The sequence below is a fragment of the Anopheles ziemanni genome, chromosome 2 (genome assembly GCF_943734765.1).
Source record: "Anopheles ziemanni chromosome 2, idAnoZiCoDA_A2_x.2, whole genome shotgun sequence".
Lineage (NCBI taxonomy): Eukaryota > Metazoa > Arthropoda > Insecta > Diptera > Culicidae > Anopheles > Anopheles ziemanni.
In genome coordinates, this window is record NC_080705.1 from 3,091,900 (window position 1) to 3,112,455 (window position 20,556).

General features: G+C 45.9%; 1 protein-coding gene and 1 non-coding gene across 2 annotated transcripts in view; both read right to left on the reverse strand.

Moving 5' to 3' along the window:
* Window positions 1-20,556, reverse strand: part of LOC131283045 (protein sickie) — a 190,057-nt gene that overhangs the window by 115,272 nt on the left and 54,229 nt on the right. The window contains exons 3-4 of the mRNA XM_058312605.1: window positions 10,490-10,616; window positions 9,893-10,022 (exon numbers count right to left, since the gene is read on the reverse strand). Of these exons, the coding sequence (XP_058168588.1) occupies window positions 9,893-10,022; window positions 10,490-10,616 (257 nt within the window). The remainder of the gene's footprint in view (window positions 1-9,892; window positions 10,023-10,489; window positions 10,617-20,556) is intronic.
* Window positions 19,529-19,599, reverse strand: Trnag-ccc (transfer RNA glycine (anticodon CCC)). Its single transcript has one exon. It is a non-coding gene; the product is annotated as a tRNA-Gly (tRNA).

The window sequence follows — 20,556 nt, forward strand, 5'->3', positions numbered from 1 at the left end:
CGAAATGAAAATGCCAGCGCGCGGAAGTCGGAAACTCGGTCGAACAAAAAAGTGGTTTGAGGAAATTTAAAATTTATAAAAAGGGGAGCAAAGAGTTTGTTATTTATTTTTGTTGTCTTGCCGAAAGGTGTTTGAGAACGTCTCCGTTCAAATTATCTTTCTTGCACCGTAGACTCGTCGAGTTTATGTACCTCTTGTCGTTTTCTCTTCCCCGACGCTCTAAGAACCTCTTTTTAAATTTACATTATTTGCACGACCTTCTCCAACAACCTTTCTGAAGCATCGTCGTGGGTTGTTTACCAAAGTGTCAGCGTCTGTTAAATGCGTAACGATAAGCTGTTTTTACTGATTATCAGTCCATTCGTTGGGATTGATCTTTCCTTTGAATCGTTTGCTTAGAATCTAGTCTAAATAAAAGATTAGAAATCTACGTTCATCCCGAGTCGATTCTTCCACTTTGTCCACATTGAAGTGAGGTATCGCGCGAACCTTATGAATTTAATCAGTTTGGGAAAACCCGATCCAAACAACTTGACAAGAAAATCCTTCCAAAACCGGAGAACAAAAAAACAAGGAACAGATAAACTCGGGGGGTGTGTTGTTGCTGCGTTCTCATACATTTTTATCAACAGCCACACAATCTCACGAAACCTTTCCTAAACACTGTTTACTTAATCCTTCGCCTGTTGTTATCCTTCCACCGGGAGGTTTTTCGATTGACAAATGTTTATCGATGAGTTTCGCTCGCTAAGGGAATAGGGAAGATAAATCGAAGATCCAGGCAACACCCCGCACTGGGAGGTAAACATTATGCCTCCTTGTCGGACATCAATGAAGTGCCAGAAGAATGGAGGAGGCATCCTGCCATCTCGAGTGCGATTTCTTTTCCCGTCCGTCGTGCGATTTTTATGATGTTGATTTTCTAAACTATTTGCAGATTGCGATACGAGAAAAGCTAACGGTGGCTTGTATGGTGTGGCTTCTGCACAACCAGCTCCGACGTTGGGTTGGGTTGGGGATGTGTCCTGTGGAAAATTACCACCGTGACTCGAAATCCCCCTCCTGCACCTCTCTCCTGGTATACAAATCTCATCTGCTCTCCCTTGGGCGGATCAAAAAGGGATTTGTTTACATATTTCGCCGACGAGCGTCCACCACCACGTCTGAGGCAGGAGGAAAAGGCTCAGGGCTCGTCTTCCACGACACAGCAGCCGGGGCGAATGCGAGAATCCATACAAGCATTCGACGTGGACCGGCTTTCCACCGGCGGTAAGGGTGGGGGGTTTTTCGTTTTGCCGTTATGTGGTTTCTGTTTACACTTGCCATTCGATGTGCGGTTTTCAAAGCCGATGGGAAGAGAGGGGACCGATGGGTTGGAGACACGTTGTGGCCGTCAGGGAGGTTTACTCTTGGTCAGCCACAAAACAACACACAACGCAAACCCGTGAAGCCAAGATGAGCCAACGAAACGGAGAAGTGGAGTGCATCTGTTGTACTTTGGAGAGATAACACGATCGACGCCGCAAGAAGAAGGACCGATGAACACCACAATCCAACTGTCAAATGTCAGCGTTTGTAAGCCTTTCATTCTTTACCAAACGTGGGGCGAGTTTTTCCGCGTGGGGAGAGTTTTCTCTTTAATCTATGAACCGCTTTACCATGACAATTGATCGTCAAAAAGGAGAAATTGAATTCGGGTAGAGAACGCTCCCCGAGGCGGTTCGACAACCCAAAACGGATTTAAACGACCCTCCGGTGTGTGTGTGTGGACCGGACGCTGGCAGAAGGTAAATAAATCACTCTTTGCTGAAAATGGTGGCCGGAGCCGGGAGTTAAGTCCAAATGGTAAAGGATTTATGATCATGGCCCTGTCACCTGGCGCTGGTTGGTGGACGAGAGGCCATTAATTTAATTTCCGCGAATTTTGAAATCAAACACAAGCACACACACACATACGGACCGCGCCTAATCCTTTCCCAGCTTCGCTCGCTATGATGAGGACACCTCCTCTATACCCAACACTCGGAAACATTTTGCCAAATGTCCGTCAACACCGCGGGGTGAGTCATGGGTTCGCCAAGAATAGGGTGAGGCACAAAGCAACACTGTTGTGCAGCGACGATGTTGGCATCATTACTCCTTTAATTGCGAGCGCATTAATCAACAAACAAACTTCCTGGATGGGCGAGCGGCTCTTATCGGACCAGAGCGACCTCGAAGGAGCCGGTTCGCGACACCTTTGGCCTTTTATGTTTTGCGCACGCACACACACACACACTTGAACACGCGGACACTAAATGCAGTTGGCGAAAGAGGTACTTTGCCTCCTCCTTCTACTCCGATAAGCCGCCATCACTAGACATTGGGAACAACATCAAACATAGGCCCGATCTCAAGCGCCCGATTTATTGACACTCTATTTCACTTCCAGAACTGCACAACGCCGTGCGTGTAACACTCGACGCAAGAACACATTTCGCGATCGCACGAGTAACAAAAAAAAAACGGAAATGATTTGCAGCCACTTATCTAATCGTGAGGCACCAGAGGTCGGCTTGTTGATTGAACTCCCAAGACACGAGACCCCTCATATGCGTGTGTGTGTCTATTTCGCGCAGGACGCCATGGGAGATGGGTTCCTAATCGGACTCCGGATTCAGGAACAAAAAATCAGCCACGCCAGATGCGCGTTCTTCCGGGCCAACATCGTGAACAGAGGCACACTTTCTCAACCAGCACACGGAACCCAGCGACCCCTTGTTTGATAGCACGCCTTTTTGAACCCCTCGAGGAAAAACACGCATTTCCACCGAGAGGACAGTTATCGTTTCGAAAAACCACCAGGACTTTCCGGAGGGTGCCAAGGATACCTTTTTTTCGGTTTTGGTTGGTTGGAACGTTAGAACGAGGCGGCGCGTGCCTGCCTACGCGGAAAACAAAACACCCGCGGAACACAAAGAGTCCCGACCGATGGAGGGACTTTTCACGCCGAACGGGAAAAACGTACGTCCACACTCGCTCGAGTCCGAAATCAAACTAAACCGGCGAATACAGCACCGTTCCGGTTTGGCAAGTGCTTTGGAACAAGAAGGAATTGAGAGAGCGCCAAGGAAAAATGAGCAAGGAGAGGGAAAGAGAAATTTATTAGGAACAGAGGTATGAAAAAAAGTTTGTAAACAGTTTTAAATATTTTATAAATATTTGAAAAATTTTATTTCATATGGTAAAACTTAAGCTTGGAATAGAGGAATAAAGGGTGTTTACACAATTGTTAAAACCCGGAAACGTCCAGAGGAAACAAATTATAGATTGCCGACCCCTGCAAAAGAGAATGAAACCGCGAGAGAGATGAAACTCGCGAGATTATTTGCCTTTGCGTAACCTAGCAACGCAGGTTATGTCTCGCAAGTGCGTCGGAAAGAGACAGCAAATAGCCAATGTGTTTATGTTGCGAGAAAGGGGATGTTTTAAATGCCGGTTTCGCGTTTACAAGAGGAGTATCGAAAAGTTACAAGACCTTCACAGATCATTTTGTTTGAAATAAAATTACTTTCTACTTCATCGATTAGTTATGCAACTAAAATGTTTACGAATTGAATAAACAACAATAAAATACTCTTTAAGCACGATTTTCCAATTCTACATAATCTCGCAACAACATAGGACCAAGTGCTGGAAAACATTCACAGTAACGCATTTAGCTACTGATTTCGTGGGATGAGTTGCAACACGTTGTTCGGCAAACAAACATCATGCCTTCTTTTGGCAAACTTTGACTCGCTTTCTTCGACTCCTACAAACAACCTCCCTTCACCCTTCCCTGGAGCATCGAAATCGTGCGAAATTTCTTCCACTTCTATGCCGGCAAAGAAAAAGCATATGTAAATTTAAATTGATTTTCACCGGTTTGTTGTGCGATGACTTGCGGCGGTTTACATCAAACTTACAGTAACTTCGGGGGGTAGTAACCGACTGCCGGGGGGGTGTGTTTGTGCATGTGTACGTGCTTTTGTACCCCCGAAAAACTTCTCTACGACAACAGAATACATCTCATCGAGAACGGTCTGTTGTTTGAAGCGAATAAATGCATGTTGATCATCCCCCACGTGTGGGGAATGAGTCGTAAACAGAACCTGAGGCTACGAGTTTGAAGCGGATGGTGATGGTGTTTCATCTTCAAAAAAGTCACCTAAACCCCCCAGAATGGAATAAACACCACCGGTGGAGTGGTGTAAATGCAATTTTAGATGAAATTCAATTACCCACCAAACAATGCTTCCCAAAATGATGCCCCGGGCTTCGGTGTGTGGAACATCGCCACACCTCTTTTGACATTTTGAAACGTTGAAATTGAGTTATGGTTCTCGGTTCGAAAAGGGGTCAACACCGAAAACGGTTCATCATTTCCGGAGCCATATGTTAATTAGCCTAGGTCTTCAGTCAGACACACGTTGTCCGGAAAAAGGTTGTCAATAAATATTGAAAAGGGACTTTTTGTTTGATACCAATTTGTTTGGGGATATCTTGTTCCTTTCAGACAAAGGTTGACATAACCCGCCGGAACAATGCCACTCTCATCGCTCGCGCTCGTCGTCGTCAAAGTGTCACGAATACAAATCAATAAAAGCATAAAAGATGCGTCTCAAGTATGGCCGATGCACTTGAAACCGAAAAGTCACACCACGCCATGGGGATGCGGCCATGAAAAATGCCCTTCAAACACGAACCACAGAACCAAACACAGAAAAGAACAATTGAAACCTTTGATGGAAGTAGGAAGTTCAAGGCGTTGATGTGACGATGGGAGGTTCTAAGCATAGCGAGGGATGTTATTTCCATATACCCTTTTTATGATTCAATTGTTACTATTTTATGATTCAAAACTCGAAGGTTTGGAGAAGAATTCCAAACACTGACGAAGAGTTCATAGGTCTCTACCCTTTCGAGAATGTTCTGGTTTGTAACGCACTATAGGAACAAACTCATCGAAGAAGCATTTCAACGCAAGCATGGTCTATTAATTAATCATGGTAGTTAAGATTCTCGGGAGAATATCGACCATAACGTTTCTAATGATGTCGGTACAAGCCCACCGAAAGTACGAAGCGTCCTTTCCCATCGGGTTTGCTTTATCGGACCGGTGAGGGTAACATTTTTCGGACGCATTTCATGATAAGATGTACTAAACCGCTAACGCACTAATGCAATGGAAGGGCCAACCTGCAAAACCCTCAAGCAACGCCCGGAAAAGGGGTTCACAGATTTCACGTCGGTGATAATAACTGCACTAATTTGGCTTTAAAAATCTCCTCCAGGGAGCTGCTGTGCACGTGCCTCGAGGGACACGACTCCGAGCCGGGTTTCGGTTTAGAGAAACGGATATTTTGTAGTCCAGGCCTTGGAAGACCCAGGCAGCCGTTTTCGATGCTATAAAGCAGGAAGTTTGGAGGAACGCAAAAAGTTCCTCCTAATCACCACCATTTGTGACACTTGCCATTTGCGCCGCGCTGGGAAGGGAAGGAGGTGACCAAATTTGACCGGGGGGAAGGGAACGGGGCTTCCGAAGAATCAACTCCACGAAAGATCCTTGTCTGATAGCGGCAAAAGAGGATGGTTTGGCGTGCTCGCCACATGGGACATGATTTACGCACCTAAAAGATACCACCCCAAACCCTCCTCGTTTCCCTTCATGGTGGGCCACCCAAAGTGCCACCGAAAACTGCACCCTCCCCCCAAAAGTATCCCCTTTCACGCATCGGCAAATGTTGCAATGGAAAAAGTCCTGCGTCGTCCTGTGCCGTCGTCGTCGTCGTCGTCGTGATGGCGGAGGGTTTGAACCTCATACCGGCGCATCAAATTCGGGACGCTTTTCCCGAGGCCTAAGCTAGGACTTGCTTGGGGGGGAGTTTGTCTAGCGTTAGGAAAATGGTCCCGGAAAACCAAACCATTTGGTTGGAAAAAGAGAGACCGACCGATCGGGGGACGAATATATCGCGTTACCCGGGAATGGATGTTTGTTTGGGTGCGTAAATGGCCTAGGATTTTCCTGTGGGGGTGTTAGTGTTACAAGATTTATGTCCTTTTGTACCACCACACCTCCACTGTCCTTCCACCCCATTTTTCCCTATTTTATATCCTAGGACCAGCTCCATTTGATTTGAATTTGCATTCATCCCTTTCTGTTTCTAGTCCACGGATTCCACCGTTTTCTGGCGTGACTACCTTTGGGGGGGTTGAAGGTAAAAACGGACCACAGTTTCCTCAACGTTGGCAGCGAAATCATAATAAGCGTGCCCCTTAGTCTGTTTGGGGGAAAAACCATGAGGCATTATTTATCGAACACTAGGAAGAAAAGGGGAAAAACCTCTATACCACCTTGAAGAAAGAGAACTAACGAATGCTCCAATAAACCCAACATGGGATACATTTCTCCTCGGGTGTGGAAGAATTAGGATACAAGCAAAAGTCGCACCATCCCTTTTTGGAGTAGAATTCCCGACACCGGTATCAATTGTAACTCCCTTTCGGGGTGTGTCTGAAGAACGTTCATCTTTCATCCAAAACCCCAAGAAACGAGACACGACCACCTAGAAGCCTAGGCCAATATTTGTTAACGTCTTAGCGCCTCCGAAAACCGAACGCGTGTCGGGTAAAGATTTTAAGTGGCCTGACTAATCTTGCGGATTCGTTTACAAGTTGTTGTTGAGAAAGTACATGCGCCATAAATTTCCGTTGTCCTTTTTGGTACATAATTGACGAACTGCGGAGGCAACATTCATCCATCTCCCCGAACGTTCGTTAATCAATCAAGTTCAACCTTATGAAGATCGATTGCATTTACTCGGCCCGAAAATTCCACAATCGTGCTTTGGTCAATACTTTTGGGATTGGGCACGTGGCATTCGGTCGGGTTTGCATGATTTGTGGAAAGTGATCGCAATGCACCGACAAATGGATTGCAACGACCTTCCCCCCCAACGGGAAAGCAACAGACATCGGGGCATATCGTGGGGCGCCATTCTTGGTAATAAATTTCCTCCCTTACCTACGGCCGGACCATCCACTGAAGCTATGTTTTCCATCTAAATACACGATACAAAAAATGCCGATGAATAAATTTACATTTACGATTGTAAAAACCGTTCACGATTGTGCGACAAGATAGTGGAACGGCTCGTGCCTTTTTTGCCCCCCTCCCGACCAAAACCTATACTTCCTGCTATCCTTCCGCTAGGTGGATGGATTATGGTTTGCTTTTAATTGTCCATCCGGTAAGCCAAGGGTCTTTCGGGACCTCGAGTCAGCTGCGGCAGAACCCTTCGCTGGTTCTTTGTGAGTCCTTTTGGGAGCGAGTTTATTCCTCATTTCTGCGTTAGTTTGTAGCAACAGTATCTCCATCGCCATATGGTTTATGGTAATAAATTTAGAAAAAAAGAACTGCCACTATACACGTTTCGTTTATAGGTTTTAATATTGTAGTTTAATTGCTCAGTATTGGGATAAAATAAATAATATGCATGGTAAACTACTCGCCAATTGAAATAAACGATACGAAGCACCTTTTCCCTATTTAAAAAAAAATAAAAGTAACAATCAACAACATGTGTGTTATCGATTATCATCTAGTCATATTATTTTTATCTTTTTGATAGCCATCTTTATCAATCATCAAGCGTTTAATGTCTCTCTTTATGCTGCTCTAATATATCGATCCCTTTTTTATCACATCGATGTTCTCGAAAACACGATGATATTTTTTAAATTTTCAGGTATCCTTTTTTGAGAATTATTGAATTTATTCTTACAAGGAGATATTTTTTTCTAGGGAACTCGCCTCAGGAGAAAAACCTTTCCTTGTACTTTTCACCTCGCGCTGATGGACATCAGCATCGTCATCATCGGAACACAATCGTAGCTTAAACGGTGTTCGGCACGCACGCCACACCACCACTAGGCTCGTCCCTTTTTTATGACTCGATCAGGGCTCCCCATCTTTTCCTGCGGGCTACCGAAAGGACAACATTGATTCACCTTTTCCCGGAACGAACGGACGCCAACGCTCCCCTCGTCAAATAGGATTGTCACACTCAATTTTCCCCCGGCAATGATATTTCCTTACGAAATGCGTGTGGAAATACAATTTAAACCACCGTCCACCCGGTCGTCGGTCCGTCGGGGGGGTCGGGGGAACGAAGTTTTCCTTCCGACTGGTTGTTCACGCGGGGGGTGGAAAGCCGGTACACGACCATAAACTACAAACATCTGCGTCCATCGGAAGGAAGCGCTCGGTTGGAAGGTTTTTATGACCATCTCCCCCCTCCTTCAAAGGCGACGACGGGGGGGTTTCGGATCGATCGTTTTTCTTCAATCGAAGGGGGATGGTTTGCAGATTTTGCCTGCCTTTTGCACCATTTTTCTTCGGTGGTCCTGCTGTGCTGGTCGCCTTTTTTTTGCCCAACTCCGATATGAAAGTGTATGAAATCCAATCACTCCTGGAACAGCGGAACGCACACTTTCTTGTGGAGGCGAAGAAAAATAGAAGGGAAACTTCATCTCATCTGCGTTTTACGTTTTATACAAAAAAAAATAAGAAGCGTCCCCAAGGTTTAAGCATGTTCCGAATGGTATTCCTTGTTTGCGCAATGGAAAAGCATTAGCCATTTCCAATCAGCAACAGGACCGAAATATGCTCCCGAAATTTTCCACCCTACACAAACAAGGGCAGACGTGTGTTTTGGTGGAAAATTAGTTCGCATCCGTCTTGTTCATTCCCCATCGTTGCTAGGAAAAGTTAATTAACCGTAATTTGTATCGGTTTGACTTCAGACGAATGGGAAACATTTTCCGAAAGGTCGCTGTTCAATATCGACCGACGGTTTCCTAATCCCCCTTCTGACAGGATATTGATCGGATGCAAATTACGACACAACACAACAATGCTGCACTATCTTCCATCTAAATTGCAGGTGCATGTAAAAGGTCTTGGCAAACGGTTCCCCGGAAAACGTGACTTGGAAAAGGATACAGCCAAAGTATTGTTTTGCTGGCGGTGGTAGTTAAAGTGTGATTGAATTTAAGAACACACTTCTAGTATCAAGGGAGGAAGAAGGTAACAAATGATTTATCTTTCAACTTTCTCGTGGAAATCGTGCCCCAAAACAGCCTGGGATGGATTTCGGTGGATCAAGTTAGTGTCGTCACAGACCATCGGAAGGACACGGAATCGTCGTTTCGTGTCGTATTCCCTCATTTAAATCGTTTTGTTGTGCAAATATAGAAACTCCTGCTCGGCCTCGCAGGCTCGCGTGTTGCGGACAGTTGGAGTCTTTCGTTCGGTGTTTGAGGGAATTTAAATGCAACACCGACAACACCGCAATCCATTGACGGGAAAGAGGAAATAGAGTTTGATCAACCCCGGACCAAGGTTGGGTGACTATTGGGATTGTTTTAGGATGCGTTTTATGCGCCAGCGGAGAGAGCGAAAACGGACAAACCGAGGACGAACCGGGGAAGAGATTTAAATTTGCATTTGTGTCTGATCCCGATATGCATCTTACTTTACCTCCATCCATCCCCGAGTACACAGCATCGTGTAGTTCAGCCATCAACACCACCGCCAAGCATCATCATCATCATCATGACCGTTACATTCCGGGGGATGCTTATCGAGCAAATCTCCTGAACTCGTTGCCATTTTATGCGGCGCATCGCCGGTCGGTATTAAAATATGGAGAGCATTCCCGCACCAGCCCAGGTTATTGAATATGCTTCAAGTGTTTATCCTCCCCGTTTGTGTCACGTTTATAGAATATTAAAATGTTCAATTTCTCTGCTTATTTGGTCGGTAGCACACAACATAACAGAATACACGAGGTTGAAACATTATGCTTACCGGTTGGTCATTTCTGCTGGAACGGCATGAATTTCCACTTTCGTCTGCTGTTGCTGCTGCTGTTGATGGAGTTGCTGTGGTGGTTGTAGCTGAAGTGACGATTTCTGCTTCGTCGCTTGTTTGTATCGACCTGTGGGATGCAATGAAATTGTTTTACAGGTTGGAAAACGAGCATATAAACATAAACTTAACGTTTTTGAAATACTTTTCTTATTTAACGGGTTCTGTTCTGTTTGAAATAGCAAAATTATGAATAACTTTTTAGTAACAGAGCCGATTAAGACAATTGACCACTCAACTTGAAAGTATGGATTTTTGGATTTTTTCAAATTTTCCAGTTTTTAAGAAAATGTGCGACAGAGATAGCACGAGCTTAGCTAGAATATATAAACCATGGTTAACTGTGAGCTTTGTTTCAAATATCTTGGTCGAAAGCTTCGCACTAGAAACCTTGACACTTGTTAGCTTTGCTTAAGGTATCTTGGTTAACCGGTTCGCATTTGAACCGGTTGAACCGATAGAGAAAATTAAAATTTCAGTTGAAAAGATGTTTTTTAAATTACGTAAGGTAGTTTTCCATTTTAATTCTTTACTTACTCAAAGCGAAGAAGAGTGATAGCACCGCCTTCAGTCGTCCGCTGCAGATGTCGTTCGGGGTGACCGATTCCAAGCCTCCAACTTGATGCTGCCGCAGCACGGTGAGACAGGAATTCACGTTTTCGTACTGCAAGTGGCGGTAAAAAACAGGGAAAGAAAACGTAAGAATCCGTTGGAAAGCAATGTAAAATGATATCTGAAAAACGATGGAAAGAATACTCCTCTCCGCACATAGCTGAAGACATTTGAACTCTTCGGTGACCTATGCAGTTGCAGTTTCCCCCTTTTCTATGTTGCATGTTTTCTGTAACTTGCGCGCTTCAACCCATTATGAATCATTTGACACGGTATGCCGCCGTGCAAGTGCGGTTAACCATTTTCCGTGGCAGTTGTGGAACAAATTAGCTGTTGTCGTTTGAGTACCGACTCTAATTGTTCCCTAGAACCGAAAGGTGACGTCAGAACACTCTCAATGGTAAATCTAACTAACTCTTTGGTGAAACAAGAAATGCCGCAAAGATGACGTAGAAGCCGACACTTGTTTCCTTTCTTCTCCATTTTCTTTCCCCGCCAGCTTTCAGATGGGGCGGAAAACAATCAAACAAGTTGCTGCCATTCGCCATTTGTGTGCGGAGTGCATTTTCTTTTCGGTTCGGCGACTCGCGGGCTCTTCTTGCGCACAGCTGGTGATGGTCCCACATGGTAACGAACTCGGCGTGTGTTGCCGGATGACGGTGTTGGCTTTCGCGGAACACCACGCGCATGATGATCGTATCGCGAGAGTGGGTTTGATTTGATGGCGCGCGCTCTTGTCGGAGTTGGATCGCGTGAATCAACCGAACGGGGGACGATGCATCCGAATTACCCACATTAACTCATTAGCCTGCCAGCACATTTCACGCCTTGATGGACGCGATGGAAATCTAGATTACATTCGGAATGGAATTTGCCATAATTTGTCTCTCATTAATTTCACTTACTTCCGAGTACGATTTTCAAACAAAATGTGTATGTGTCACAGACGCCCACGTAACTGTTGCCGAACGGTTCCGGTTCGGTGACTAATGCTTCCCCCAAAACATCCCCGAGATGATCTTCAATGTCACCGGAAGGGGTTAGCAGGGCGTTCAACTATGATTTAAACCAGATACCGCCATCAAACGGGCGCCGCGGGTGCTAATTGTTTTCGGCGAAATTCAAGGCCAGACTCATCTCGGTGGAATGGGTGCGTGTTCTTCGAACAAACGGTTGATAAATGTTCCATTGTAGCGGCGGTGTTTTGTCTTCTAACGCTGTTTAAATCACTGGTATAGAAACAAAACCATTTTGTTTGATCGCGAAAAATAATAAGACGAACGACGCATAGCTCGTTATTTTCAGACAGACGGAAATGGGATCAAATAAGATCTTTGAATAGCTTCCGGCCAAAAGGATCAAATAGTCCAGTATAGAAAAAAGGGTTCTTGGCGAATGAGTTGTTGATGGGGAGAAGGAATTCATACAATTTTAATATTGGCCTCATGATGGCGAATTTTTCTTGGCAGCTTTAGGCTCCCTTATAAGTACTCTCAGTGGGAAAATGAAGATAAATTCGTGTGCAATATACCCTCCACCAAAGTGGTTGAGCAAAAACCAGAAGAAAGGTCGTTCGGAAAGCGACCCTAAAAATCAAATCCAACAAAAAAGAGCTTCTAGGTGGAGGAAGGATCGGCGGTTCGATTGTGAGATTTTTGGCCAATGAAAATATTTTGGGGTCTTTTGGCAGGTGAGATCCGGGGCTTCCAAATACCCACGCAGGGAGCGTAAAGAGCTAAGCAAAAAACCCGTACCAAACCCTCATCGAGCGATGGCATTCCATGGAAGCACCTTTTCCGGTGGCAAAAAGTCAATATCGGTCGGTGGGGGTCTCGTTTCTCGAAGAAATACCTTTGCCTTAGGATTTTTGTGCCAGCTTGCAGCAATCAAACCTCGGGCATGTGCCATTTGTCGGTCGGCCTCATGATCACCTCCATAAAAAACCCGCACACCCGCCAAGGGAGTCGATTGCACGATTCCTTCCGTTTGTTTTTCGTTCGTTTTGTGCGAAAAAATAAAAACCGCGCAAAAGGTTGGAGGTGGTTGGTTTTTGCACACGAAACGGGTACGGTATGGTTTTTCCTAAGGTAATAGAACATTTTATTACGCATAGCGTGACGCACAGAGGAGTTTAAGTGGCAGCGAAGGCGACTTGCAAGCACATTTCTCTACATTGACGCACAAAAGTCAGGCATTAAATGTTTATTTTACAAAGTTTAGTGGAAAAAATCATGCAATGTTTAAGCCAACCGTAAGAAAAAAAAAGTATAAGTCTTCCATATTCAAATAGAAACAAAACTTTACGCTAATGCATGATTAACGACACCGAGAAAGAAAGAAGTACAATGAACAAATCAGACGAATTTATTGCTGCCCACTGAACTCGATTCAATCGTAGCGTTTGATGTACGATCAAAATTAACTAACCCAACTGTACGATGATTGATTCCATTCCATAAGCAAACCCCAATCGACCCCTTTTTGTCGGGGGGGACAAACGTTTGTTTACCTCCACGAAAAGTGCGTGCGAGTCGTCCAAAAAAGGATAAACTTCAATTCGCTTGTAAAACAACATCGATCCTCCCCATTTCACCAACGTTGCGTTTCGACGGGTCTCGACGGTAAATCCGTGTGGTGGTAATAATTGGGCACACAAAACAAACGCTAACCTTCGGGTAACCCCCCGGGAAGGTAGTGGGGTTTGGTTTTTCTTGAAGTGTCTGAGCGAAAAACCGGCGCCAGGCCTCCTCGCGATCACTCTTCCCGCGATCGCATCGTCCATTAATCTTGGTCACTATTGTGACCCGGGGAGAATGGCGAGAGATGGCGCAATAAGGTTGAGGAGGGGGGGGGGTACCGTCGTTCATGACAAATTACCACATCACCAAACAACAACAGCACGAGGAAAGAAACATGTCTGCAGGAAAATCTTTGATTGGCGTATTAGAATATATCATCGCCATCCGTCGTCGTCGTCGTCCAGACGCGTCAACTTTTCTTCATGTCTCGCGCGGGGACAAAATGGGAGCATGTTCTGGAGCGAGTCCCTTTTTTCCCTTAACCGGAATCGATTTGTTGCTTGCAATCTTGATTAAACCCATATAAGAATGTTGGTGTCACATGGTGTTCCCTAAAAAACAAAGAGCAAACATTCCCGAGCGAGTTTCATTCCAATTTCCCCGTGCCATACACAGGTTGGGGCGATATGAATTCGACAGGCAATACAACGTTTTGCTGTTAAACGAAATTGAGTGTTTCGTACGCTTGTGTGCGAGCAACCCGGGGACTATTTTTAGCGTCCAACGTAGCGGTTTCTGGTTGCCTTTTCTGGAGCGGGGCGCAACTGCAACCACGTTGCACCGGGGAATGAATGGTTAAGCATCGAGTTCACCACGTGGTAAGCAGGCGGTCACTTCTCTCGAGCAAAAAGTGCAGAAGAAGAAAAAGCTGCCACTCCGCAAAAGGGAAATCACTTTCCGGGGAAGCAAAAGCGATCACGCGAGAAAATGCGTCCACCACGAGGGGCGAGTGATATGAAATGCCCTTCCCCGTTCAGTAGGTTCAGTGACCGACGGGGAGGTTTGGAGTTGGGCTGGGTCGGAGCTCAATGACGCTGCACGACGAAGAGGGTGTCCCGATATCGTGAGTGACCCCCGTCCACCCCGATCCTCGGAGAAAGAAAACGGCGACAGAAAGACTCGGCGCGAGAGAACGCCGCCGGCATCTGGCTACAAATCAAAACAAGATGAAACATTCCGCAACGCAAAATCCCGGCACCGACGTCGGGGTCGGTGTCGGTGGACAATCTTCAGGCATTCGCGCAAGTACCTACATACGTAAAGACCAACGGCGAATGAAGGAGGAAGAAATTAGAATTACAAATGCACCTCTCGCCGGGATACTGCATTTTTCTGCGCGAAATTCTCCGATTCTCGTTCCACCGGCGAGCCGGAGTCATGTTCCGAATTGGCAACTCACGAACTCGCTGTTGGATTCCTGGGGTTCTGTATGGATGGTAAAGGTAATCCTGCGGGACAACAAGACCCCGAGATAAAGGACACGGGATTCGTGGGAATCCTTTGGAGACGAGTCTTTCGCGGCTTGATAAATATGGTTCATTAAGGACTTCATGGGAATTTTGGGGAGTTTTCTCAGCGCTTGATAGACAGCATTAATAATGGACGAAACGCTATACATCTGTCCCAATTGTTGTGCGGGAACTTTTCTGTGAGTCACTTTAATACAAAACTCATTTTAACTTAACCAAAAAGCACGTCCCATTCTTCCATTTCCCATCCGGAACCTAGTTCTGACGATATCGGCTACGTAACACACCTCAGTTGAAGAACTTACTTCATACTCCGACACACTTTAGCCGCACGCGCTGGAACCATAAACCTCCGGAGAATGCTCCCCTGATGTGCAACATTGTTTCGCACACGTTCTTAATGCTTCCCTCCCATTAGCCAACCGAGCGAGCTATTGGGATGGATGGGCCCCTTTCGTCATTCAAATTTGCGTGTGGGTGTCGAACGGCCACACAGCTTCCGCGTGAAAGAACCGTTTGATGAGGTCACGCCCCGGAAACGTGACCTGCACCATCAACGCTGCTGCGGTGGGACGTGGTATGTAAGTCAACCTCCACGATTGGCACAGATTCTGCTGATTCTGCGTAACCCTATTTTGGGGACCACAAGAAGCTGCTGCCTATCTCCGTCCTCGTTGTTGAGTGTTGATTAAATCATTCGATGAAGAACTTCCGGAGCGGACGGAGCGATTCATATCGAGCAACGGAAATATAACTTAGTGAGATGAAGGGAAAGAGCGTGAGCTGGAACCATCTTCAATCACACTGCGTTAGATAATTAGTTCCGCTGTGTCACACACAGAGGGATGGTTTCCCCCATCTGAGGCGTTAATTAAAACAGAAGCTTGCTGTTTCCCTTTCCCAAAAAAGGAAAGGTCCTGTTTTATATCGATGACGACTTAATTTACTGACACTCAGCTGTAGTTTGCCCCGTTCCACCACATCTCAAGCTCATGGCATTTTCGTAAACAATCGGCGAGACCTTCCCAATGTCTCAACTCGGCATTTCGACTTCGACTGCGATTATGGGCCCGTATCGAGGCTGAAGGATTGAATTACACACTCGAAGGTGCGAAACCAAGGTTGGCCGTGTCAAACTTCTCTCCTGATCACCTTCTCCCCACGCCTCTGGTCCTTCCGCCACGAGCATGAGCTCAGACAGAGCAACTTGAACTTGAAGTAATTGAGAACCGTTGCGCCGGAGATAGCGATCTTTGATCGCAAACATGATCACATAATCGGAACCAGCTTGTTACGGGGGTTCTGCACACTCACCTTCCGGACGGCAATCAACTTTGTGGCGGACAGAGCTGTCCAAGTTTAAAGGTTGATTGCATCATAAAACCCTCAAAAGCTACCGACGGACAGCTCGGAGGGAAATGTGGGTCAGCAGCCCCGGTCGATCACGACAACGGATCAACGGATCGGCCGATGGAGAGAGAGCATAGCAATTAAATAACCATTAGATGGCCATGGCCTACGCGCGCTGGTTGACAAAATAATTATACTACTGGACTTGGGCATACCGCGGCCATTTCGAAATTTATTACCCGTCCGATTAACGGTGGAAGCACGAAACGGAAAAGCCGAAAATATCTTCCCAGACATGCGCGACCCGGTTCCGAAAATCGTTTTCGGAAGTGCGGGTCATATCGCGCAAAATAAACACAGTTTAGTTAGTAGCCTCCTAAAATTATTAGCTTTCCACCGAGCTTTGCGAGGGTGGAAATAAAAGTCCCAGATCCACTGCACACAGCTAGGAATTAACTGTTAGTTTAGTGCCATTAATCACGATGTTAAGGCGGCATGGTCAAGGAAGCCAGGTAGTAAAGCACACTTAATCGGCCACCGTCCCAAATGCTAATTGAATGGTTCGGAAAGAACCTGGCGTGGTACGTTTTCTTATCGAGTGCATCGTACTTTATAGCTAAAGCTTAACTTCTCCCAGAACTCGAGAGGACTTAAACATAGGCAAAAAAAGGGATAACCAACTTTATTCAAGGTTCAACTTCTGGAAGAACTCGCGCACGTCTACCGTTGAAAGTTGAGAGTCCACTTCAGGACTACCAACCCAAGCGCACCGAGGTAGAAAGAAGGGAAAAAAGTTATGAGCGGTAATTAAATAAAAGCAATTTGCATAACATTAGTTTTGCTTGTTTCACTTTCCCTCGCTTGTAGTTTCCGTTTCTCCCGGGGAGTTCCTCGCTGTATAACTCAGTTTGATATTTATTCAATGAACAGTTTGTTAAGCATGAGAGTCCGGTGAGGTTCAGGTTTGATGGGAGCAATATTTCAGGAGTTCGCCTCCCATCCCATAAAGCTTCGTCCGCAAGGTTAGGCTTCATTGAAAGTTTGATGCTTTCTTTCCGATGATTTCTTGTACATTCAAGAAGTGTTCGAACCAAAGCCGGGGACCACCGGAGAAGAAAGTGGAAAACACAAGTTGGCACAAGTTTGTTCATCCCAAGTTGTTTTGGGGGGGTTGGAATTCGATTGAGTTTGATTGGGTTGCAGGCAAAAACATTATGCTACTCGCAACGGGACACGACCTCCCCGTTCGAGGGTCAGGAGTTGGAGCGGAATATGATTGGATCAGAAACTCTTTCCTCCCCCCGGACAGAAATGCTCATCAGTGTGGCACGCGTTTCGAAAGTGCGCATGAAGATTGACACGAGCAATGTTGTGTTGTGTCCCTCCACAGAGAAAAAGAGCAGAGGAGCAGCGAAACCAGATGCAAAAGTAAATTAATTGAAAGAAATGAACGTTGATTGGGACAGGGCTGCAGAAGACTTGTGTCTCCGCTACATTGTCCAAACGCCTCAAGGGTGTCCCCCTGAAAGGATGGCACACTAAGCACAAATGACGTATGGCTTTATTAAACACTTTAATTGGGTAAAGAGGAGCTTTCTCGGATTGGATTGTTGCCACCGGGTTGGCCCCGATTCCGAGGCGACCTATTCAACTGACAATCAACCTCGTCGCGGTATCCAACGCGCTGATAACCTTTTGGGGGGAGATTGGATTGTGCGCCTTGGAAGGTTTTCTGGCATCAACAAAAAATAAATTAATAATCTTTTCGTTTTTTTTTGTCAACCAACCCCATCCAAACCTTTCTCTCTATCTCTCGTTTCGGAAAGGTAATTTGGCGCGGTGTGTGACTTTGCGAAATTATGTCCAAAAGTGTTGCTTTAACGGGATTTTTGGCACAGGAAATGGGAAAAAATGCCTGGCTCGCCCAGAAAAATTCCCTCTTAGGTGTAGTCTCCAACATCCTTGACGTGCGTCGGAGCCTTATGAGCTGCGTCACGCTGGGATCTCTCTCTCTCTTCGCCTCGGTACCCACATTGGAGATTATTGCAAAGGATTGTGTGTGCAGCCGCGACCGACCATGCATCCCCAGCATCCTTCCCCCCCTTGAGGTCCCAAGAGTCGAGAGGGTGAGACGTAAAATGGGTCACGGTTGCAATAATTGCGCATACACTTCGAGGCAGCATATCGCAGCCGCAAGTGTGTGTCCTTCCCGTCGGCGAATAGGCGGCGGCCGAACGTGAATGAGTGTCTCGACAGTGTCCGCGACCGACCGCGAAACGGCGCTGTGTGTGCGCGCGCCCCGCTCAGCTCAATTCGCTGAATCCCTTTTAAGGAAATATCTTTTTTGCATGTGCAGTCAGAGGGGGGAGGTGATAGTGGCGCTGGTGGCGCACAAGGTGATGAAAAGACCGCTACAGGCGACACTCTGGCACGCCGAGGTGGTGTAGGGTGTAACACCGCTACAGAACGGTACGGGGTTTTCTGTTTTTTTTTGGCGAGCCTTAAGCCGCCTCTTCAGGTTGCAAGCGACATGCTAATGAATCTCCTTCCGAAACGGGTCTCGCAAAAAAAAAAACATCCACTGACAAACAGTCATCAGAGTTTCGGGGCCGACGCGAAGACGGCGTAAATAAACAGAATGCGCGTAAATTATCGCGCCGGACTTGCCGAATCCTTTGCCAATCGGTGTGCGCCCAAGAATCGACCAACCGCGCAAGGCAATGAAGATTACGCACGTACCGCTTCGAGGGAACATTAAAAGAACGAAGCTGGCGGGAGTGGAGAAGGTGAACCGGGTTATAATCCGCACGGAACCGGTGCTACCGCACTCCATTCACGCCATTTCCGATAATGAGGCACATACGGTGCAGTAATTAAAGAAGCTACCTCCTCCTCCTTCGTGGTCCAGGTGTCCGAACCTCTTATCCAAAAGGAATGCATTTTAACGGGTTCGGCGACAGTTCGGAGCGGGACTTTTGCCACCGAGAAGGACACTCGGTTCCGATGTATCGCGCCCGATGCCCTGTTGCCTTTGGTTTGGGATAATGACATAAAATCAGTAATTATATTCAGTCGTAATTTTTACGGCCCCGAATGGGGGTTCCCTCTGTTTTACCCGATGAAAGGTAACTCGTAAAGGAGTTTATTGGAATTTCGAAAGAGGAACAAAAAAGTAAACGGTGGTTTTAAATAAAACTCAACGAATTTGTTGGGTTAATGGTAGTTCAATGTTTTGGAACGCGAGATAAAATTAAGCCGCCCTTGGAAGAGAAGTCGAGAAAGGGAATCGAACACGCGTCTCTGGAGTTAACGGACAACGCATTATTCCATCGAGTCATCGACGTTTGACAAAAAACTCGTTCCAACAGTAGAACATAAAGTGCAGCCCGTCAACTGTTTGATAAGAAGACGAAACCAGCTGCGTGTTATCAGTGACAAGCTAATTTTAGAACAAACAGAGCGCACGTGATACGAGTGAGATGAAATGAGAACAAGCATTTAAGTCAAACGTTCACTTCTCTTATAAGTCTCTCACAAGCGAATTAGAAAAAATTATCTCTCGTTAATGCATCGGCCGGGAATCGAACCCGGGTTACTCGCTTGGGAAGCGAGCATTCTACCATTGAATCACCGATGCTGCTTGAAGATGTCACGATCCAAAACCAATCCAATCCTTTGCGCTTTCTTCTCATTCGTGTAACATTTCAACTTCTTGTAATTCTTACCATCGGCATCTTGTTTATCATCGTGCTTTATTTTATTACAACCTTTTAGTGAATTCTTAATGAACTACAAAACGTGATAAAATATATTAACTGCCGCTCGATGTTTTGATAAACATCTCGCGCTGCAATGCGGCCATTAAGCTTACATCGAACATAAATTCGCTCCACTCCTTCGATGGTGTGTTAATGAGCTAACAAGCGTTTTAAAACCCAGCCTTATCACGACGTCGTGTTTAATGAATGTGTCGATTTACGACAGCTTCCCCTCAAGGGCCGTTGAAAGAAAGTCGTCTCAAAAGTATCAAATACCAGAAAGATCCTTTTCTCCCATTTCAACACGCCGAATGGCTAGAATTAAAATTTAAACCCCCTATTAATTTTATGATGATGAATAGCACACTCAAAACCGATCGAGAAGTGTTTGCTGCATGTTTTTCTGTAAATTTAATGCATGCAAATTATCGTAACGTATACCGAATGGCTGACAGAATTTCATGCGCGTGCTTGAAACATTCACATAGGTATCGGTTTATGTTTATCTGCTCGAAACCATTCGGGGGCTGCTTATCGGTGGCTCAGCGTGAAGCTCAACAGGTTGCCATTTGTTGGTCAACCCTTACCACCGCCGGTTCTCCAATTTCTATTGTTAGACGAGAAGAAACCGTTCGTGTATTGGGTGTGTTTTAGTAGCTCGAAGGCTTTAGTCTTTGATCGATTGATCGATTGATTGGTTCGCCGAGCGAGCGGTAAATCCTGTTCCATCAAAGGCTCAATATCTGTCAATCACGGCGTGGCAAGTTTTTGGGTGGAATTTGGGCGGCATTGGGTCACGCGTTTGTAAAACAGGCTGGCAGAAAAAGTGAAAGAGA